Source organism: Hippocampus comes, unplaced genomic scaffold (assembly GCF_001891065.2).
Source record: "Hippocampus comes isolate QL1 unplaced genomic scaffold, H_comes_QL1_v1.1 scaffold299, whole genome shotgun sequence".
Taxonomy (NCBI): Eukaryota; Metazoa; Chordata; class Actinopteri; order Syngnathiformes; family Syngnathidae; genus Hippocampus; species Hippocampus comes.
Genome location: NW_017805694.1, coordinates 263,238 through 285,583, shown reverse-complemented (window position 1 = coordinate 285,583; position 22,346 = coordinate 263,238). Strand labels below are relative to the sequence as shown.

The window sequence follows — 22,346 nt, the reverse complement described above, 5'->3', positions numbered from 1 at the left end:
CCCCCCCCCCCCCCCCCACTCCCTCCCCCGACACAAAATGGAAGCCGTGTGGGGAAAAGGGACGGCCGGGCAGTTTGCACTGTTGCATGTCGTCAAAGCCACGAGCACGATGGGTTGCCGCACACTGTCACCAGTAAAATAAAATCAAATTCAAGGCAACAAAGTTGAAGGACAGAAGTGCTTCGAGTTTTGCTGTGGTGGATGCTCGCTTTTCTGCATCGACAGAACCCTTGAGGCCTCGGCCCTTTTATTCAACTTCAAAACAACGCGCTCGCTTTGTTGCACGAACGTGGCCGCCATCCGCGTCGCTAATTTTTATTTCCGACTTAAATGAGCCCCCAATTTTTTTTTTTTTTTTTTTTTACAGCGCAGTCTTCAGAACTTTTGCATCTATGTCGCGTGCATACACAAATGCGTTTTTCTACGCGGTCAGATGAGCGAAGGCAAAAAGTGCGCCTTCAAAAGCAGATGCAGATGCCGATCCCCGCCGGCTGTTGCGTTTGTCTTTTGACGTGGCTTGATGACCTTCCTTCCCCCGCTCGGTGTCTTCCGGCAGGGGAGCGAGCTAGCTTGGAAGTCCATCTTGACGGCGGCCGCCGTGCTGCTCGCGACGAGCGGCTTGTTGAGGGCGCTCGCCCGGTGTTGAGCGACGGCTTTTTTGGAACGGACGGCCAGACGTCGCTTCGGGAGAGGTCGGCGTCCGCTCGCTCAAGGTGACGAAGGAGCCCCCGGGCGCGGCAGGCGTTCCGCGCCTTCGTGGGGGAGGCCCAGGACGGCCGCCGCGGCGATGCCTTGAGGACGCCGTCACTCCTCCTCTGTGAATATTCGCTCTCCTGGCTTTTGGCCTCCCGTGTGCCCCCAGTGGATCGATTTCATCGCTATTTCGTGATTCGTTTGTTGCCTTCCATATTGTGTTTGTTCAATGCGCCAAAATGTCTTTTGGGTTTTTTTTCCCCCTTTTTCTGTCGATGCAAAGTGATGTTGGTGACCAGCTCGCAATTAAACTGACATGCGACACGAGGCACGCGTGTCTTTAGACTTGTGAATGCCAAGCGACCAGGGTGGAAGCCCAAAAGGCCAACGCGACCTTCGCATTGCTACCTTTGTTGCAATTTCAACTTTATTTTGGGTGCATACATTCTTTTGACGATTCAAAAAATTCAGTCGAAAAAAAAAGGATAACTCTTGCTATTACAAGTCCTCATTGAAGTCTTATTTAATTGACTGATAACTTTTTTTTTTTTTACATTGGGTTGTTATAAATTTTAACCGTAGACAACTCCCTGCAGATGGACTTTTCGGGGAAAATGTATTTGAAAGTTGGCCCTCGAATGGATCGCATTGGCCGGCGCCGCTTCTGCTGTACTTGTGACTCGATTCACCGAGCTGCTTTTGCATATTGATCCATTTGGCGTTGTTAGTTTTCACATCGTTGAGGAGCTCGACCTTGATTGGCACTGACTTGAGAAAATAAAGAGAACTTGCCGCCCTGGTGATGTCCGAGCACTCCCTTTTCTGGCTCTTTGCGGCTATAGTATTGTCCACGTTACTTTAGATGCTGACTGAAGCCGGCAGTATTGTCTCCAATGCTTTGACAATAGTGTAAGCTTATGTTATATTATTAATTATTATCATTTTATGTTTGAGCATCATATTATTTAATGTTAAGAATACCTAAATTATATTCTATTGTTTAATAATTGCTTAGACATGTTTTTTATGTTGATAGGTTGTGATTGGCTGCTGAAGAGAAGCCGGAAGTGATTTTAGTTACGAGGAGAGTCGTGTTCTCGAACGTGCTGCGGTTCAGACGTCTTTTTTCCCCTTTTAATAAAACTGTATTTAAAGGATTCCATCTCTCCTTTTGCCGTTCGTAAAGTTGAGCTATCCACGAAAAACAACGAACCCCTCAACTTACAATAGCAACAGTTGAAGTCACGCGTGAGTACAGTATATCTTTGTGTGCGCGTGTGTGTGTGTGGTCTGAAACGGAAGTAAACAACATCCCTGAATTCGGATGACTACAAATAAAGGGAAAACTAAAAACGTGCATTTGCGACAGCTCGTGACGACGTGGAAAACCTCACGTCGAAAGTCGCATGAAGAAAAAAAAATCCATGTCGGCAGTAATTAACACAACCGACTTTAACTCAATTTAAGCATACGGGAAAGCGCTGCCGGAAGACAGGGTGTGTTACTTTTTAAGGAGACCCGTCAAAAACGCGCGAAGACGGAACTAAACTTTAGTTCCCCCTGCCGCAGTGTTGTTAACTTAGCCACTTTCTGACCCCCCCCCCCCCCTCCATGAAGCTACCAGCTGCCCGCGTCACATTACGAGGCTTGTCATGAAATGCAAATACTTGGTGACCAAGTCCATTTTTCAAGTCAGCGTGCTCAACTCCTTTCAAGCGACTTTTGACTTTGACTCTCCATTTGAACAGCGTTATCTCTTATTTCGACTTGTCCATTTGTAAAATGATTTTTTTCCCACCTCAGCTGATGATGACACAGTGTTAAAAAACAAAAAAACAAAAGAAAACGGTGAGCCCTCAGTCAGTCATCCTGCCGCGCAAGCCAGCGCACGGAAATGCGCTCGTATTGATTTGTTTTCACATGCGGCCCAAATGAAGCGGCCGATTCATTTTTATTCAGCACTTTCATTCGTGCCAAGTGTTTATGGATCCACCTCAAGAGCTTCTTTGAAAGTATAAATAGACGCCAAAGCAGAGCTTTACCGTGACGATTTTCTTGTCCGCTCACACTCGCTGATTGATCATCATCAAACTGCGGCATTTCACAAGGAGCTGATGGATTAGCAGCCTGACCTCATTCTTGACCTGATCCGCTGCTGGCCAGGGCCGATATCAGAAAAACAGTCACGACAGTTTTGATTCCTACAATCGACATCTTCGTATATTTCATGGTTATGATTGAATGTATTTTGGGACTCCCAAATTATGTTTTTTTTTCTTTAAGGGACGTCTCGACAAGAATCTGTGCCATGTACCTCCGCTAGTCTTAGCGGGACATTCTGATGACTCTTGCGTTTTGGGCCATTTTTTTGTCCATCTCGGGGCGGGGGCGGCCATTTTGCCACTTGCCGTCAACTGAAAATGACATCGCGGGGCCACGAGCGCTTGTGACCTGAGCTCCGTCATTTTCAGCTGACAGCAAGTGGGCAAAATGGCCGCCGCCCTCAGATGGACAAAAACGGCTGCAAGTTGCTGCATAAGATTTGAGACATCATCTCGTCTGACCTGTGCTGATATTGAATGAAAGGGGGCGGGGAGGGGGATTTTCAAATTTGCGCCGATGAAAATCGTCGAGAGGGGGCTCGTAATTTGCAAACAGGTTGCACCGTACTTTTCTTCACCGCACCGCCCGGGAAAAAACAACCACAATCAGCAACTTGAACACCTCTCCAAAAACTGAGCTTTGCGACGTCAGAATTTTGAAGTGCTCTCCAACCGAATCTACAAGTACGCCGAATGTAGTGACCGGTGGCCGTATGCGCGTCCGCATGCGTCCTTTTTTAAAAAAAAAGCCTTCTCTCACTTTCTTTTCTTAGCTCAGTTGTTTGCCTCTCGAGTGGCGGGAGTGACACACATTGACAACAATCACACGCGCGCACGCACAGGACCTCCCAAATAGGAACGGCTAAAAATAAGCCGCATGCTTTGACTGGGCTCTGACCAATCAGGACCCCCTCGCCCCCGCCACCCCCAGGCCAGTAAACCGAACCGGAGCCCCCCCAGACCTGTTCTGGATGAGCGCATGGAGCATGATCGCAGGGCTCCGGAATGACGCGCTCCAGGGGTGGGCGGCGTGGGGTCGGGGGGAGGGCGCCGTCTATATAAAGCCGCCGCTTGTCCGTCTGGTCATTCGAGTCAAACGCGTGGCGAGGCGAGCTGCGGCCTGTTCCCGGGGGGGCCACACTGCACAGGACGAGGAGCGACTTGGACAAGAGCGCGCCGACCGAATCCAGGAGAATCCAACGTCGCCGACGACGACGCCGCGCTCTTCTCGAGTCGACCGAAGCCCATTCGACCCGCGCTCCAAAAAGCCAGCGGGACCGCCGCCATGAGCAACAACTACGGCGAGGAGCCGCAGTACTACCAGGCCGCCGACTTCGGCGGGGGGGAGGAGGAGGACGAGGTACCGGCCACGGAGAAGGACCTGGCCGAGGACGCGCCCTGGAAGAAGATCCAGCAGAACACGTTCACCCGCTGGTGCAACGAGCACCTCAAGTGCGTCAACAAGACCATCGGCGACCTGCAGCGCGACTTCAGCGACGGCCTGAAGCTCATCTGGCTGCTGGAGGTCCTGAGCCAGAAGAAGATGTACCGCAAGTACCACAGCAGGCCCAACTTCCGCCAGATGAAGCTGGAGAACGTCTCGGTGGCGCTGGAGTTCCTGGACCGGGAGCGCATCAAGCTGGTGTCCATTGGTGAGTGGCTTTTCTACCGGGAGCGGTCTGCGGATGCTTTGAATGCCGGGGGCGGGGCGGGGGGGCTCTCGGTGTTGCCATGTCCATCGAACCTTCGCGATTGTACGGCTGGCCCAAGCGACGTCATTCACGTATACTCGAAATGATGACTGAAAAGTCCCAATCGGCTCTCGTTTTTTTTTTCCTCAAGCACATCAGGTCGTCGTCATCGACATCGTAACAATCATCATAAGAAAAACAACAATTTGAAGAAATCTCTTGTCTTCCATTGATATGAATCAATGAAGCGTTAGGTGCAGAAACGGGGAAATTTTTTTCCCCGCCGAAATGTCACAAATGACAACACAAAACACAAAAATGAGATTTATTTTTTCATTTATGGGGCGGGGGAGTGGTTACAAATAAAAAACATTGAGCTGAATATTGACCGCGAACCTCTCCGGATGAGGAATGCGGCAAAGTTGCAAGCTGCTGGAGTGTGTCTCTGTTTCGACTGGCCGTTGATGCAAATCATCCCAACAAACATGCAGCCATGAGACTGAGTGAAGTGAAGGGGAGGGGGGGGGGGGGGGGGGGGGGGGGGGGGGGGGGGGGGGGGGGGGGGATTTTCAAGGCGTCATCGCACGTTTTACTGCGGAGGCGGCGGCGGCGGCGGCACACTCGGCTCAACACTTCATGGAAGTCTGCTGCCCACTCACCGAGGTGCTGCTAATGAGCGCCATGCCGCTTGACGCACCTCGCGACGGGACCAACCGGCCCCAATGCAGTCAGCGAGGTCAGAGGGCGTGGCGACTTGCCGCCTGCCAACTGGACACCCAGCCCCGGGCATATTTTTACCTACTGGATTGGAAGCATTTTTTTTTTTTCACCAGACAGCTCCGGACACGTCGGGCCACTTGGCGGCCGGTTGCCGTGCTGCGGAATCGCTTGACCCGACGGCGTGTAAAGCTGCCCGCGTTCTGTCCACAACAAGTGGGCCGGCGCGTTTGACGCAGGTGCCGCCCCACCGCGCCGCTCAAACTGTGACACGTCGGCCCTCGAGGACGGCGGGCTTGACGGAGAGCAGCCGCTTGCTCGCCGACTCGCTCAAATCACTCATCAGGCAGAAGAGGGCCGGGCTCGGGCGAGGCGGACCGCTCCCGCCCACATTGGTCTGATTTGTCACGCTCCAGCCAAGAGTGTCGCAAACGAGAGACTGGAAGAGTCACAGAAAAGGCACAGAAGTGCACGTCCCCGGAACGATTTTCCGATGACGGCGATCGGGCGGCAGATTGGTTCCGGCTTGCGGCCGATCTCAGCTGTAATGACAAACGGAGGCCGCCCCGTGCGTGACTTGTCGTACGAGTGTTCGGCGGGGCTCTAACAATCAGGATCATGGTAGACCGCAGGTGCCGAACTCAAGGCCTGGCTCGACCCCCACGAAAGGGAATCATGCCTTCTGGCCTTCCTGTGTGGACTTTGCGTGTTCTCCCCTGTGCCCACGTGGCTTTTCTCCGGGTACTCGGGTTTCCTCCCACATTCCAAAAACGTGCACGGCAGGCTGATTGAAGATTCTAAAGGTGTGATCGTGAGCGCAAATGGTCCATCGTTTCTGTGTGCCCTTTGATGGGCTGGCGAACCCATTCGAGGGCGTACCTCGCCCGCCGCCCGAAGACAGCTGGGATCGGCTCCAGCATGCCCGGCACCCTCCTCCTGCGGAGAAGCGGATTTGAAATGATGGGCGGGTGGATAACCCATCCACCCATCCATCCGTTTGTTGTGGACGAGTCATCATGCGATGTAGACGATGAGAAATTTATGGGGTTGCGCTTTCATAACGGAAGACGTCGCTCCAAAGTGGCTCGCGACCAAAACGAGTTTGACGGCATCAGAGCGTCGTCATCAATCGAGGACCGTTGCCCTGAAAGAAGGCGAGTGTTGCGGGACGAATGCCAGCAACTGAACAGCTCCTTGCCGCTGACATTTCACGGAAACCATAAAAGTAGCTCTGGCTCGAGACCCCCGAAAAGAAAGAGGGATTAAAAAAAAAAACAAACAAAAAAAAAACCCCCCCACCACTAACCAACAGCGGCGGCGGCGGCTGCAAGTTAGCCAAAAGTGCTGACGGCATTCCAAGTGCGGCGCGCGTGTGAGGTTAAGCGATGGCGTCTTGAAATGAAAGCGGCTGCCGGGACAAAAACTTTGCCTCCGGGCAACTTTGGGGAAACGAAGCGCTCGGCCTTGCCGCCGAGCGGGCCGATCTCCAAGTCTTTGATTGACGGCGCGCCGGCGCTGCCACTCCGGGAGGTCATCGAAATCCAAGCGGGATTTATGCAGCGAGAGATCCACTTGCACGTCTCCTCAGCTGTCGCCGTCTTCAGTGGAGCATTGTGAGCCCGTGAAGGATTGTTCGGCCCCCCCGCCCCCCCGTGCCAGACAGCTGTCTGCAAGAAAGGGGTCGGGGGCCCGCGCATTCGATCGCCGTCCCCTCGGCACTCAATCGCGGTTGTTTGGAGACCTTCTCAGAATAGCCCGGTCAGCTCGCTGCTCCGACATTGCTAAAACATGCCCGGCGCAGCTCTTCGATCTTGTCTCCGGTCACCGAAAAGCCGCGGCGGCGAGTCGCCCGGCGCGAAGGTCGATTTTTCAGGTGCTTTCGTGACGATTTATTTTGTCCGTGCCCATCGCGCGCCGAAAAGAACGGCCACCAGCCCGATGCTATCGCTACCGCGCTACCCACACGCCAGGGCTCATGAGTCGCACGCGGCATCTGCGGTACGTGGGCCGCACTTTATCCTGAGCTGCGACGTCTCCTCGGTCTCTCTGCGGCAAGCAAAAGCCGAAGGTTGGAGCGCCGCGCCGTAACAATTCGCCGCTCTTCTCTTTGACCCCAGACAGCAAAGCCATCGTGGACGGCAACCTCAAGCTGATCCTGGGTCTCATCTGGACCCTGATCCTGCACTACTCCATCTCCATGCCCATGTGGGACGACGAGGACGACGAGGAGGCCAAGAAGCTGACGCCCAAGCAGCGTCTGCTGGGCTGGATCCAGAACAAAGTGCCGCAGCTGCCCATCAACAACTTCAACCGCGACTGGCGGGACGGCAAAGCCCTCGGAGCTCTGGTGGACAACTGCGCCCCGGGTGAGACGCCGCGCAATCGATGAGATGCAAAACTATCCCGACGGCTCCGTGGCGACTTTCCCAGCGAAAGGAGAGGGCACGGCCAGCGCGACAACTTGCGAGCGGCCGAGTCGTCGCTCGGCCCGCTTGTTTCACTCTGCGTTGGGAGCCCAAATTCGGTTGACGGGCAACCTTCCGCGAGAAGGCGGCGTCGAGCGCCACAACGACCCGCGCGACAACATGAGCCGCGTTGATCGAACGCGAAAACACTGGGGGGGGCAAGACCACCACACGCACTCGCCATCGCCGCCGTTTCATCAACTTCTTTGTCCGCACTCCAGTCGCTTGATCCTTTTTTCCACTTCTCTGTGACTTTGCAGCACAATCGTGATGGCAACAAGCAGACCTCGTGCAAATTGGAACGTTGAGACGGGCTGACAAAACAGCGGCACCCCAAACAAAATGGCTCCCGTTTCCAAATCGAACCGCGCGAGCGGATTTTCAGATGGGCCGCGGGCCCCCCGGGTTCGATATGGCGGCCGTTAGCCGCAATAAAGGAGGCTTCGCCGGACCTCGCCTTCTGGCCGCTCGGCGCGCGAGCCGTCTCTTTCGGTTTCCCCCGCTCGCGACGCCGGCAAGGCCGAGCGGGCGGTCCGCCGGCGCCTTCCGAATGTTAAGAGAGAATCTGCCCGCTCGCCATCTCTCAGCCAGCGCCGTCTGTCTCTGGAGAGCGGCTCGTGTCCGAGGCTCACTCAAGGCTCGGTGACGTGTCAGGCAGCTGTCCCGCAACGACTGAAGCCGTCGACCGTCCCGAGGCGCGAGCCGAGCTCTCTTGCATTCCCTCCGCCTTTGGCGCTACGACGACGAGCCCAAATTTGGCCAATGAACCTTGTCCTCCTCCTCCTCCTCGGCAGAAGCGGGACGCTTGGCCGTGCGTCAAAAGTGATATGTCACGGGGAGGAGCGCAACAGTCACGGGGGCCTGCGCCGCACGCCCGCCATTCTGAGTCATTGCCGCTGACCGGTGGTGCGGAGAAAAACGTTGTTGGGCGACTCCCATAGAAAATGGCTTTGGATTTGAGGAATCCAATCGACACGTTGAAATGGTTGCGTCATTGAATCCTTGACTCATACCACAATCCATCCTTGCTTTGGCATCCGTCTCAAATCGTCTCACGTGACGTCGATGAATCGGTCTCAATCGTTTTGACGCCTCCGATGATTTGTCGTTGATTTGAATTGAATTAACTTGCATGGTTCGGACTTTGATCCGTGAATGAACATGAAAACGGCTCGACCGTACCGTGCCGGACCCAATCGTAACGCCACTGAATTGAAGCGCATTGATTCGAATTCTATTTTGAAAGCCTTCCGCCCGGCGGAAGACGGACATCAGACCTTGGCCGAGTGGGTTTGGGAGGCCGAGGCCGAGGCGAGCGCAGCGGCTTGTTTACGCGTGTTTACAGTGCGGGGCGCGAGGAGCCGCATCGCTCGGCGCCGCAACGCTGCCCATACAAGGCCGCCTAGTTTCAGCGGCCCGACGCTCTCGCCGTCTGGCTCGGAGACGACACGCCGCAGCTCTGTTTTACGTTCGCGCCTCGCGCTGACAAACATCTTCGACGATAAAATCAGTATTGTAAATAAAAAAGCCGGGGTGGCGCTCCCGGCGGATTTGGAGACGTTTGCGCGGGCTCCGCCGCGCTGTTCCAACGGCTTCCGCGCAAGCCTTGCCGCTAAACTTAGCGCCGCTGTGTTTCTAATAATTGGATTACAGCGTTGTGAGCTTACAATTAGCCTGGAAGCGAAAGGCCCTGCCCGTCGTCAAGAACTAATCCAATTGAGCCATTGGCTGCCCCAGCGTATGCTAGCCTGAGCGCGGCCGTCGCGTTTGTTTGAGTTGAAGAGCCAGGAGACGGCGTCGCTGCCGCCGCCTCGGTAAGGTCACGGGACCTCGTCGCCGGAGGTGCCGTCGCGATAGCCGCGACAGTCCAAGTGGCGGGGGGGCCCCCCACGACGGCCGTCGGGGAGGGAGGCCTGTCGACGGACGCGGCCGGGAGGCGGGCCGTTCTCACGGCCCGTTTGCATTTCGCCAGGTTTGTGTCCTGATTGGGCCGAGTGGGACCCCAACCAGCCCGTGGAGAACGCCCGAGAAGCCATGCAGCAGGCCGACGACTGGCTGGGTGTGCCTCAGGTAAGGCCGACCAAGTTTCATTGAACTTGCCCAGGACGGGCGGACGGGCGGGTCGCATCTTTACTTTCCGACATGTTTGATTATATTTCAAGACATTTTCGGTATTTTATTTCATATGCATCCAAGCGGGCGATTCTTTCCACACTTTGAGAGTTACTCGTCCAGCACGTGCTCCGCGACTGAGCTCACAATTCGCTTTGGGTAGCTTCTGAGCAATAAAAAAGCTCCTTTTAAAGACTGTGAGCAAATAAACAAGCGTGACAATTCCGAACGAGCAAGATCCTGCAGTTGAAATTCTCCAAATTTGGCAAATTACTGTCTGCCTGTTGACAGTAAAAGCGCCGGCTTCAAAAAATGCGCAATACAGCGGCGCCGTGAACCAGGAACCGCCGCAGAGCAGGGAAAGACTACTGAGCGACACCGGGCCGAGTGGGAAGGCGGGGAGATAACAAAAGAGGTCACGGCGCTTTGCTTTTGCACACTGCTCTATTTTGCACACTGTCGACAGGAAAATCGCAACGCCGAACCGTTTAAAGCGAGGGTTAGTTTCCAATCCAAGTTTTTCAAAGCGGAGAATGCTTGATGGCGGTTTCAAAGTGTCCGGGAGTTTTATTTTGGTGCCTGCGGAGACCTTCCGAGCCAGCCGCCGAAGCCAAGGTCTAATCCGTGTCCCTCGGAATAACGTTGCAATCAGAGACCGCGCTTGCAGTCTTCCATTCCGTCCCTTTTGACTTGGGCGGCTCAATGTGCAGGTTGTTTAGTGACAGGCAAGCACTATCGCCACAACAAGGAGACGCATTGGCCAGATAGCAGGAGGACTGGATGTCAGGGGGGGCGCAGGGGGGGGGGAGGTCTGTTGGGTGCTGGATTCCAGTGCGCTGGTGTTAAGGAGATGTGGGGGAGGTCTGCCCGAGTATAAATCCCGCTGGCTGGCTTGCGGAAGGCAACGATCCTTAACCCCGCGGGACCGGGGTTAAATATAACCGGCTCAGGTCATCGTTTCGGACCAGCAGAGGACTGACAGACCAAGTGCTAAAAAGTACAAGAAGAGGCTAATGGATATGTTTATCGAGCGGGGAATCCCACTGCGCCGCGGCTAGGAGAGAGGGGCGGCCGGCACTCGCCCCAAATATAGCTTTGCTCAAGTGTACCGCGAAACGTTGGACTCGAGACCGGCCGTGCCTTGCCACCTTCAGGTGATCGCACCGGAGGAGATCGTGGATCCGGACGTGGATGAGCACTCGGTGATGACCTACCTGTCGCAGTTCCCCAAAGCCAAGCTCAAGCCGGGAGCCCCTCTCAGACCCAAACAGCTCTTCCCCGACAAAGCCAAAGCCTACGGACCAGGTGGGGCTCTCGCAACCGCGGCGGCGGCGCGCGCGCAGGTTCCCGCCGAGCGTCGGCTCAGTCGGGCGCTCCCTTTCGGAAGCGTCCCCCGCTGCGAAAGCGAGACGTGGGCGAACGGCGCTTTTGTTTCCACGGCAGGTATCGAGCCCCACGGCAACAAGGTGCTTCACCCCGCCGTGTTCACCGTGGAGACCGTGGAAGCCGGCAGCGGCGAGGTCCTGGTCTACGTGGAGGATCCCGAGGGACACAAAGAAGAGGTAGGCGGGGCAAGCGCCGAGGCCGGCGCATTCTGGCCGCGAGACCTCTCATGCGTTCGTCCCCTTTGCCGCAGGCGAAGGTGAAACCCAACAAGGACAAAAACAGAACCTACACCGTCACTTATGTTCCCAAAGTTGAGGGTCTCCACAAGGTGAGACAAAGCGCTGGTGGCAAAAATTGCTTTCTTATGATTGATTCTTTTTCTTTTTCTTTTTTTTAATTGTCAGGTCAAGGTGCTATTTGCAGGTCAGGACATTGACAAGAGCCCCTATGCGGTCAACGTGGCCAAGGACATGGGTGACCCCAGTAAAGTCCACGCCAGGGGACCCGGTCTGGAGCGCACCGGCAACGTGGCCAACAAACCCACCTACTTTGACATTTACACAGCCGGTGAGAACGTCAACTCGACCCGTTTTCCGACATGCCGGCGGGAGCCCGAGGAATAAAATGCCCCTTTGTTCCCCGGGGGCCAATGGAGTGGAATAAATGAGCTGTTGTGACGAACGACGTTTTTTTTCTCTTGGTCCATCGAATACCGACAAACGACCGCGACCGAGCTTTCTTCCGGTCAAACAGGTGCCGGCAACGGCGACGTCAGCGTGGTGATCGTTGATCCTCAGGGGAGAAAAGACACGGTGGAGATCATTCTGGAGAACAAGGGCGACAGCGTGTTCCGATGCACTTATCGCCCCGTCGTCGAGGGTCCTCACGCCATCCACGTGCTGTTCGGAGGCCAGGAGATTCCAAAGAGCCCCTTCCCCGTCAACGTCGCAGAAGGTGAGCCGCCGGGCCTTCCGATTTCTCGTCCGCGGCGGGACGTCCTAGCGCACCGGGAAAGCCGAGGAGATCCGTTTTAGTTCCCCCGCGATTGCGGCCTCCGACTCGAGGACGTAACCCTTCTTGTCTATCGTTTCTAGCGCCTCCTGTTGCTCTTCCCGCGGGAGCTCCGTTGCAGATAATCCCTCAGTCAGTGCTCACTCCTCCCGGAACAAAGGGGGCCCCACCCAAAAAACCCGTCCGCCCAAGTTAGTATGTCCCGCGGGGATGAGCCTTCGCCCACTGCTTAGCCATCGCCCCCCGACCACACGCGCGCGCCATTCTGCTGTTAGCCCACGCGCTAGGATTCTTTTGAAACGGCGGGGGTGCACGACGCAGGTGTAGCGCTTCTTGCGGCCTGCCAGCTTAGCTTGAGAGTTGGACTTCAAAGCGGGCGCAGACGCAACTTTCCTTTGCATCCCGACGTCCTCGTTTTGGCATCCCGATCCACTCGGCTCCGCTCTCGCTTGCCCCCGTTCGCTTTTAGCGCATCTGCCGGCATTCTGTCAGAGCCCGCAAAGGTTTGGGTCTGTTCGACTGACCGGTTGTCGACGTGCGTTTTGACCGGTGTCTGCGTATGTCATCGCAAAAAGCATCTCTCTCACTGACAGGTCTTCTCAGTCGATCCGTGAGGAATCCCGGTCGAATCTTCTCGCTACTAACGCCGCCGCCGCCGGCTGCGGGCTTCTCTCGATGAGAAAAGACTTTCTGAGCGAAGACTCGTTGCTCTTCCTTTCAGCCGTCAATCCGAACGCCTGCAGGGCGACGGGCAGAGGCCTGCAGCCGAAGGGCGTGAGAGTCAAGGAGGTCGCCGACTTCAAAGTTTTCACCAAGGGCGCCGGCAGCGGAACGCTCAACGTCTCGGTCAAAGGACCCTGTGAGTCGGACGGCCTTGTCATCTCCCGCTGAGTCCTCTCTCCCGGGCGTTCTCGGAGCGAGCGCGCCGACGGCAAACGCGCGGCGTGTTGTTTGGCTGAGAATCCGTATCGCGTTTTTTTGTCTCCCAGCCGGAGCGCAGGAGCAAGTGAAGGTGCGAGACGCCGCGAACGGCGTGTACGACTGCGAGTATTACCCCCTCAAGCCGGGTAAATATACGGTGGTCATCACCTGGGGAGGCCAGCCCATCCCGCGCAGGTCAGAGCCAACCGCATCGCAAAGAACCTAAGTCGGACAATCTCGTGGACGCGCTCGTATCGTTCACGTCCGCAGCCCGTTCGAAGTGGAGGTGGGACCCGAGGCGGGTTTCCAGAAGGTGAGGGCCTGGGGTCCCGGCCTGAAGACGGGGATGGTGGGAAAATCGGCCGACTTTGTGGTGGAGTCCATCGGCGCGGATGTCGGGACGCTCGGTGAGTCAAAACGGTCATCTCGACGACGCTTGCGCTGAGCCCCCTCTCGCCCAATATTCCGCCGCCACCTGCCGAAACCCGCCATCGCTCGGCGGCGCAAACGATGAAGCGGGGCTTGACCGCCGTGCCAATCTGCCGTCTGCTTTTGTGAAGGCTTCTCCATCGAAGGCCCCTCCCAGGCGAAGATCGAATGCGACGACAAGGGCGACGGCTCCTGCGACGTCCGCTATTGGCCGACCGAACCCGGCGACTACGCCGTCCATGTCATTTGTGACGACGAGGACATCAAGGACAGCCCCTTCATGGCTCACATCCTGCCCGCCGCCAATGACACCTTCCCCGAGAAGGTAGCCGCTCGTGCGGAACCAACACACACACACACACACACACACACACACACACACACACACACACACACACACACACACACACAGGCCGGCGATGTCAACGAATACATTGAAATGTTCAGGTGAAGGCCTTCGGACCGGGCCTGCAGCCGACCGGCGTGACGGTCAACAAAGCAACCGAATTCACGATTGATGCCCGCATGGCCGGGAAGGGTCCGCTCACCATCTACGCCCAGGTAGGGGGAAGCCTTGTTTTGCTCTCAGATTCACTGACGCGTTAGACGCCGGAACCTCGGAGGGAGACGACAAGTCTTTTTCAGCACGCTGCTTCTTTGGAGAGCCATCTTCTTACCCGCCCACCCAACGCAACTTCCGGAGTGTCGGACTTTGCGGAGACTTGGCTGCTGTCTACTGTTTGTGAGCACGAGCCCCGGGCTGACGCGCTTTTGCGTCTACTCAGGATGCCGAAGGCTGCGCCATCAACATCAAAATCACCGACAAGGGCGACGGCACATATCTGTGCACGTACACTCCGACCAAGCCCATCAAACACACCATCATCATCGCCTGGAGCGGCGTCAACGTTCCCAACAGCCCCTTCAGGGTAAGACGCACCCGGCGGCATTCGGACGCGCTCGGCATCGGCTTTCGCAATTCGCCCGTCGAGACCCGTTCACGATATCTGGAAACAACGTGTACGTCCGGGTGACACAAAGCGATTGACCGCCGCTGACCTAAACATCTCGCCTCGTCCGACCTTGATTGCCCGTATCTGCAAATAAGGAGGGATGAGAAAATAGGACCCATCTATTGCAAACATTTCGGGAACAGAAATCCAACCTCGCATTGCACCTGAATGAAATCAATACAAAATAAGGGATCCTGACAAGTGAGCCTCACACAACTATTCAAGGTCACTTCAGCACATCCAGAATCCATTTTTGACATTCACGCTGCCGGAGGGCAGTCCGCAACGGGCCGCTTGTGTATTATCGAGGATTCGATAGCGTTTTTTTTTGTCTGATGTGGGACGGCTATCCGTATGGGCTTGGGACAGCCCTATTTTTTGCCGCCCGAAAGTATGAAATGCCAAGCGGGCGCCCTTTGGCCGCTCAAGCGCAGCGTGATGTTCATCAGGTGCTGGTCGGAGAGGGTTGCCATCCCGACAAGGTCAAGGTCTACGGGCCCGGGGTGGAGAAGACGGGCCTCAAGGCCAACGAGCCGACATACTTCACCGTGGACTGCGGCGAGGCCGGTCAAGGTGAGCACACGTGAGGAAACGCGACAAGGCTGCGGGGGTCGGGGGGGGGGTTTGGTCATCGCGGCAACGTCAAATGGAGTCGTGTCAGAAAGGCACGGCAAAGAAGTCGCTTTGATCGATGGCCTCTGATTCGGAGCGTCCCGGCTGAACTCTGGCCACTGCTGCGCACCGTTAGGCGACATCAGCATCGGAATCAAGTGCGCCCCGGGGGTGGTCGGCCCTGCCGAGGCAGACATCGACTTTGACATCATCAAGAATGACAACGACACCTTTACCGTCAAGTACACTCCCCCGGCAGCGGGGCGCTACACCATCATGGTGCTCTTTGCCGACCAGGTAGGACGATCGGACGTCTCCTGGCGCGTCACGATTTTTTTTCCCCCGCTCCTCCCCCGCTCCCCCTTTCATCTGCTCGTCGTTTCCCTTGTCAGGAAATTCCCATCAGTCCATTCAAAGTCAAAGTTGAGCCCTCTCACGATGCTGGCAAGGTGAGAGCGGAGGGCCCCGGACTCAACAAGACAGGTTTGTACAGTCGAGGGAACTAACCAAGTCCAACTCGTTTGCTTGCGAAAAGGGATGCCACTTCCTTCTCGCATCTTCCTCACGCCGACACCTCCTTGCATGTTTGAGCCACGCAAGCGCGTCTGCCGAGCCTCCGTCGGGTGGCGTTCGCCCCGCCGGATCCGCCGCGGGGACCACGACGAGCGACACGAGCCGCCGGCTCGCTTGCGAGCTTGTTGTGTCGCGTAGTTCTCGGTCTTTGCATCTTATCTTCAGACACGTATAACGGTATCATGAACTTGGAAACCAGGCGATGAATTCCCTTCAAAACGTGCATTTGTTTGCAGGGGTGGAGGTGGGCATGCCAACCCACTTCACCATCTACACAAAGGGGGCGGGCAAAGCCAAGCCGGAGGTGCGCTTCGCAGCCTCGGGCCCGGGAGAGGCGGTCCGTGACTTTGAGATCATCGACAACCACGATTACTCGTACACAGTGAAATACAGCGCTCTTCAACAGGTGCGCTCGCGGCTTGCGAGCTTCCAAGCTTCCGAGTGCATTTGCGTTGGGCGGCGACGCAGAGATGAGTCGAGCGTCATGTCTTCCTCTTTGGCGTGTCCAGGGCAAGATGGCGATCGCGGTGACCTACGGCGGCGATCCCATCCCCAAGAGCCCCTTCCACATCAGCGTGGCCCCGCAGCTGGATATCGCAAAAGTCAAAGTGGAGGGATTAGACACCAGTAAGCGCACCCCGTGCTCCGTACAATTGTTTGATCGGCAAATGAACGGGGAAATGCTTCATCTGACCCTGGCCCGAGACTGCTTTTTATTTTACCGCGTGTACGTTTGAATCCCCCCCCCATCAAGGAAACCGATGTGGCGACCACATGTTGGGCCGGCACCCTGGCGCCCCTTATTGACCACAAACTTAGCCTTTTTCATTTGACTGTTTGTCTCAAACAATCACTTCCTGGGTGAAAGTCGTCCGCTCCTTGTACGACCGTCCGACGGCGGGGACAAAAATGCTCGGCACATCGTCCGAAATCCCGTTTCAAAGCGGCTGTAGAAATCGGGGACTGAGCTCCCAACTTTCCATTCAAGTGGCCGCATTCACCTTGTTTTGGTTCCAGAAGTGGAAGTGGGCAGGGACCAGGAGTTCACCGTGAACGCCAAGGGTGCCGGCGGGCAGGGCAACGTCGGCGTGAAGATGACCTCGCCCACCGGCCGACCCATCCCGTGCAAGCTGGAGTCGGACAAAGCCAAAGGCCTTCACGGCGTGAAGTACATCCCGCCGGAGGAGGGCCAGTACAAGGTGGACGTCAGCTACGACGGAAACCCCGTCATGGGAAGCCCCTTCGGGGTGGAAGCCGTCATGCCTGCCGATCCCTCCAAGGTAAACAAACCTTCCTCAGGAAGCGCTCCAGAACAATTCCCGATACGTTGCGGAGGTGCCGCGGGTGAAAATCCACCGCAGAGAAGACGCATAAAGCGGACCCCCGCTCGTTGTGGGGCGCGAGTGAAAATTCCCAAATAATTGACAAGCCCTGATAATTGCCAAGAGAAAATGGAGGCGAGCGTGAAATAAGGGAAGGGAAATGATCAGAGAACTAGCACGGATGTTACGGCCACGAGAAACTGCCAAGCAATTCGACGCACACAGAGCAGCGATGCATACAAAGAAAAAAAAACCCAAAACCCCAACTTTCTGCCTCTTCTTGCTGTTAAGAAGAGCTCAGTGCCGTGTCGTGTCGTGGCACAGCCTGAATACGCGCAGTCCCGAGTCGGACTCGCCTGACTCGCCTGTGGACTCTCGAAACCCAGGAGCTGCCATCTCGCGGGGCCTCATCGCGCGTCCAAATAACTCACGTTGGACCTGACTTGTTTTTGTTTGCGTCTCAGGTGCGAGCGTTTGGCCCCGGTCTTCAGGGCGGCGTCGTGGGAAAACCGGCTCCGTTCACCATCGACACGAAAGGCGCGGGTGCCGGTGGGCTGGGCCTCACGGTGGAGGGTCCCTGCGAGGCCAAAATCGAGTGCCAAGACAACGGCGACGGCACGTGCTCGGTGGCGTACCTGCCCACCGAGGCCGGCGAGTACGCCATCAACATCCTGTTCGCCGAGCGGCACGTCCCGGGCTCTCCCTTCAAGGCGGCCGTGCGGCCGGCCTTTGACCCCAGCAAGGTCACGGCCAGCGGTCCCGGTCTGGAGAGGGCCAAGGCGGGGGAGACGGCCACCTTCACCGTGGACTGCACGCGGGCCGGCGACGCCGAGCTCACCATCGAGATCGTATCCGAGACCGGGGCCAAGGCCGAGGTGCGCATCCAGAAAACGGCCGAGGGAACCTTCTCCGTCACGTACGTGCCGCCCTTCCACGGCGCGCACACCATCACCATCAAGTACGGAGGACACGCCATCCCGCACTTCCCCAAGGTTCTGCAGGTGGACCCCTCCGTGGACACCAGCGGGGTGCACGTCTACGGGCCGGGGGTGGAGCCAAGAGGTGAAAGAAACGCTCGTCGCTTTGAATGCCGCGGGACCTTGACTCGCGGGCTTTCTCGCTGACAAAATCCGTCTTACCGCGAACGCGTCTACGGGTGCCGAGCGATTGGCCAGCCGCTAACCCAAACCGTTGCGGGGTTTGCGGGCACGCCTCTTGCCCGCAAATCGTCCGGGGTGGGCTCCGGCTCCCCCGCGATGCCTGAGGCGCGACACAAAATAGATGGAAAGAACAAGCCCGCGTGATTCAACACATTTGCTTTTGCCGTCACGATGAGCCGTGCCGAAAAGGGACCGAGCATGAGCGGCTTGGGATATCGGATGTCAGCGTTTGGGACGGGGCCTGAAAGAAGAATGGCGAGAGGGCTTCCACGGCGAGCCCCAAATCACCTTGAGGTCCGCTTTGTTCCCAGGCGTCCTGCGAGAAGTCACCACGCACTTCATCGTGGACGCCCGCGCTCTCAACAAGGTCGGAGGCAATCACGTGAAGGCTCGCATCGTCAGCCCTTCGGGCACCGCCACGGACGGCTACACCACGGACAAGGGCGACGGCACCTACAGAGTGGAGTACACGCCCTTCGAGGACGGTAGGGACCGAGGGCGGGGCTTCGACTCAACGTCAAACGATGACCTATCCGAGAACCGGGCCGTTTCCCTCACGCGCCGCATCGCGGAGTTCCGCTCGCCCTCGGCAAACGGCTCACAACGATTCGGCACGTCACACGGAAGCGGGATGATCGAGAACCCCGATCATCGCCGCACTCGCTCGATAGAAGCGCCCCTTCGTTTGAATCCGATCACGTTTAACGACGGGCGAGCGGTTTTGAACGGGAGGAGGAAGACACGGTGGCGAGGCGCGGAGGCCCGGGCCCGGCCCACGACAACCGCAGTCGAAAACCTCCGAAAGAACACGAGCCGGGTGAAATAAGATGACAAACAGGTGTCGCTACGGCGCCCCGCCGCGGGAACAGCGAGTGGGCAAAGTCAGCGTGAGAGATTCGGGGAGGCTATAAATACGCAATGATGCAGCGTTGCAATGATGCGAGGGCCGGAGAGCCGGCAGCCGGGCGGGCTGGGATGTATTAATAGTCTGCTCTGGAACGCGCGCTCTTAACCGGGCGGCGCGCGCACCCGCCGTACAGTAGGAGCACGACAAGGGCGAGAAATATCCAGTCGAGATCTCCCACACCCAACGCAGAGATGACACGGCATCAGACGAACGAAACTGCACTCCGTGAACAAATTGGTCGCGCCGGACCGCTTGACATGTTTTCATTGCTATGTGGCACTTTTCCAATTCGTCGTCGAAATGATGTTTGAAGCAGAAACATGGGCTCGCTTTCTTGAACACGACGTTGGTGCGCAGGCACGCATCTGATCGAGGTACTCTATGACGACGTGCCCGTACCCAAGAGTCCCTTCAGGGTGTCGGTGGCGGAGGGATGCGATCCCACCCGGGTCAGGGCCTACGGACCCGGCCTGGAAGGGGGAATAACCAACAAGCCCAACTGTTTCACCGTGGAGACCAGGTATGGACAAAATCACGTCCTCCGTATTCGAGGGATGATTGACGAGGCGGCTCTTTGCGCAAAGGGGTGCCGGCACCGGCGGTTTGGGCCTGACCATCGAGGGCGCGTCCGAGGCCAAAATCTCCTGCAAGGACAACAAAGACGGAAGCTGCAGCGTGGAATACGTCCCCTTCACGCCCGGCGACTACGACGTCAACATTAACTACGGCGGTCACCCCATCCCCGGGAGTCCCTTCAAGGTTCCCGTCAAAGACCCCGTGGACGCCAGCAAGGTCAAGTGCTCCGGTCCCGGCCTGGGCTCCGGAGTGAGAGCGCACATCCCTCAAACCTTCACGGCGGACTGCACCCGGGCCGGACAGGCCGCTCTGGATGTCAAACTTTTTGGGCCGACGGGTAACCGATGGGATGCTTGTTATGATGATTTGGGGGCTTCGTGATGATATCCAGTACGTCAAGTAAGACTTTTTGGTGTTTTTTTTTCCACTTGAAGGTACCATGGAGCCCGTGGGTGTCAAAAACAACGGCGACGGGACGCACACGGTCCACTACACTCCGGCGCAGGACGGACCGTACACCGTGGCGGTCAAGTATGCCGACCAGCAAGTCCCGCAGAGGTACATCGCCACAGGAAGCCGACCGGTTGTCATGACAACTTCCACCGAGGTGCATCAAGTGCGAAACAACAGCGGGCCGCTTCACCTCTCTCCATTTTGATCTCCGCTCCGGACAGCCCGTTCAAGGTGATGTCTCAGCCCGGGCACGACGCCAGCAAGGTGCGAGCCAGCGGCCCGGGACTGGACAGCAAAGGCGTGTCGGCCAGCCTCCCCGTGGAGTTCACCATCGACGCTCGCGACGCCGGCGAGGGCCTGCTCACCGTGCAGATTCTGGTCAGTCAACCCCCGCCTCGGAGCTCTCCCTCGCCTTTGCCGCTTGCGCTCCGGCGCGTGACCCGCCCCCTCCTCGCGGCAGGACCCGGAGGGCAAGCCGAAGAACGCCAGCATCCAGGACAACCGGGACGGCACCTACACGGTGTCCTACGTCCCCGACTCCATCGGCCCGTACACCATCACCATCAAATACGGAGGGGATGAGATCCCGTACTCCCCCTACAGGATTCAGTCCAATCCCACGGGAGACGCCAGCAAGTGTCGCCTCACAGGTAACGGCGGAACTGACAATCGGCGATACTCCGCTGCCGGCGTATTTGTCGAAGCGCTCACCGTCAAAGAGAGCCAGCCGTCCTCGGCGCTTTGATTTTCGAAAATAAAAGACGGCGCGTGGAGGATGAGCGCATCGATTTGCCAAAATAGACGAATTTGACCCAGTTTGGACAGGGGAGCTTTCTAGCCGGCGGCAACGCGAAATACGTCAAATGGTGAGGGTACGTTCCAGAGCCACCCGCCATCGGTGCCGCCCCACCATGCAGACCGATCAGCTCCAAACCAAAGTCGCAACGCTCCCTGTCACATTGTTCAAAAGCACATCAAGTTACGAACACGCACGTTGTTTTCAAGGATTCCTTAGCACCTAAGCTCAGCGTTGCACAGTTGAAGTTCACCATCCAGGTGACACCTCCCAGAAAGAGGCGTTGTCCCCAAACGTTCAAGCAAAACCTCACTTTGTCTTCAGCCATCTTCACGCGAACGTCTCACGCAAAATGCCACGGACAGAAATGAGCATCATCGTTCCGCACGGAGCAGCGACGCATACAAGGAGTCTGCGGTATTCTTCCCGCTCTGTGGGAAGAGTACAGTAGCTTAGTAGGGGGGCCTTCTCCGCCTCTCCTTCTCGCTCTTAAATATGCTGCGTGTACAAATACATCCGGTGGAGCTCGGCGGTACCACACCGAAGTCGCGCAACTCCAAATTGGGACGAGCCCGATCCCTTCAAAAAAAGCCCAAAACAGCCCCCCTACCCCCAAACTCGAAATGAACGGTGATAGAGATCTGCTAGTTTTGTTCTCTTCATTTTCAAAAATGACCTTTTTACTTTGCAGTGTCGATCGGAGGACACGGCGTATGTAAGTCATCTTTTTTATTTGCACCGCGTTACGGCCGGAAAGGCTTCCCCAACGAACGCTCACCCGCATCTTTTTGTGTCCGCCCGCCTTCCGCCCCGCCAGCGGGCCTTCAGAAGCTGCAGACCTCGGAGGACACGGTGATCACGGTGGACGCCAAGGCCGCCGGCAAGGGCAAGGTCACGTGCAAGGTGTTGACCCCGCAAGGGATGGAGCTGGACATGGACGTGGTGGAGAACCGCGACGGCACCTTCGACATTTACTACACGGCCCCCGAGCCCGGCAAATACGTCATCACCATTCGCTTTGGGGGCCAGAACATCCCCAAGAGCCCTTTCCATGTGCTGGTGGGTCCACCAAAAAGCTATCGGGCGCCATTCACGCACGGGGGGGGATGTCCGCAACCGGTCTCATTGACGACGCGATCCGTCAACGTTCACAAACATGAGATCAGACGGGCGGCGCACATCATGACTTGAAACACAGCGCCGCGCCGACGCTCGATGGACCTGTCGGCTTTATTGCGACCTAGAACACTTAAACGACAGATGAGGAAGACCAGAGTCTTCGATTGGGCTCGCTAGCGAGGAGAACAGACTGGGGTGTGCGCTTCCAACCTCCTGCCCCTTCTGGAATCCACCCTGGCGAGCATGAGAAAGGGAGCCCAAAATACACAAACTTCTAAAGGGGTGGGG

The 22,346-nt window shown here is 57.0% G+C and overlaps 2 protein-coding genes across 3 annotated transcripts in view; both read left to right on the top strand.

The window, feature by feature from the left end:
* LOC109522954 (coiled-coil domain-containing protein 136-like) overlaps window positions 1-1,492 on the top strand; it is a 13,340-nt gene extending 11,848 nt beyond the window's left edge. The window contains 1 exon segment of the mRNA XM_019881778.1: window positions 557-1,492. Coding sequence (XP_019737337.1) covers window positions 557-569 — 13 coding nt within the window. The 3' untranslated portion in view covers window positions 570-1,492.
* A 2,381-nt stretch (window positions 1,493-3,873) lies between these two features.
* The window catches only part of LOC109522986 (filamin-C-like), a 27,813-nt gene continuing 9,340 nt past the window's right edge, over window positions 3,874-22,346 (top strand). The window contains exons 1-30 of one of the 2 annotated variants that reach the window (XM_019881811.1): window positions 3,874-4,447; window positions 7,321-7,569; window positions 9,641-9,738; window positions 10,935-11,085; window positions 11,224-11,342; window positions 11,417-11,494; window positions 11,571-11,733; window positions 11,920-12,120; window positions 12,261-12,368; window positions 12,899-13,036; window positions 13,167-13,293; window positions 13,369-13,505; window positions 13,659-13,852; window positions 13,975-14,088; window positions 14,313-14,456; window positions 14,990-15,113; window positions 15,289-15,449; window positions 15,545-15,635; window positions 15,962-16,131; window positions 16,235-16,352; window positions 16,743-17,005; window positions 17,512-18,109; window positions 18,519-18,692; window positions 19,472-19,634; window positions 19,699-20,027; window positions 20,125-20,248; window positions 20,365-20,521; window positions 20,604-20,793; window positions 21,631-21,654; window positions 21,757-21,998. In XM_019881811.1, coding sequence (XP_019737370.1) covers window positions 4,081-4,447; window positions 7,321-7,569; window positions 9,641-9,738; window positions 10,935-11,085; window positions 11,224-11,342; window positions 11,417-11,494; window positions 11,571-11,733; window positions 11,920-12,120; window positions 12,261-12,368; window positions 12,899-13,036; window positions 13,167-13,293; window positions 13,369-13,505; window positions 13,659-13,852; window positions 13,975-14,088; window positions 14,313-14,456; window positions 14,990-15,113; window positions 15,289-15,449; window positions 15,545-15,635; window positions 15,962-16,131; window positions 16,235-16,352; window positions 16,743-17,005; window positions 17,512-18,109; window positions 18,519-18,692; window positions 19,472-19,634; window positions 19,699-20,027; window positions 20,125-20,248; window positions 20,365-20,521; window positions 20,604-20,793; window positions 21,631-21,654; window positions 21,757-21,998 — 5,316 coding nt within the window. In that variant the 5' untranslated portion in view covers window positions 3,874-4,080. The remainder of the gene's footprint in view (window positions 4,448-7,320; window positions 7,570-9,640; window positions 9,739-10,934; window positions 11,086-11,223; window positions 11,343-11,416; window positions 11,495-11,570; window positions 11,734-11,919; window positions 12,121-12,260; window positions 12,369-12,898; window positions 13,037-13,166; window positions 13,294-13,368; window positions 13,506-13,658; window positions 13,853-13,974; window positions 14,089-14,312; window positions 14,457-14,989; window positions 15,114-15,288; window positions 15,450-15,544; window positions 15,636-15,961; window positions 16,132-16,234; window positions 16,353-16,742; window positions 17,006-17,511; window positions 18,110-18,518; window positions 18,693-19,471; window positions 19,635-19,698; window positions 20,028-20,124; window positions 20,249-20,364; window positions 20,522-20,603; window positions 20,794-21,630; window positions 21,655-21,756; window positions 21,999-22,346) is intronic. The other variant, XM_019881812.1, reaches the window with a different exon arrangement.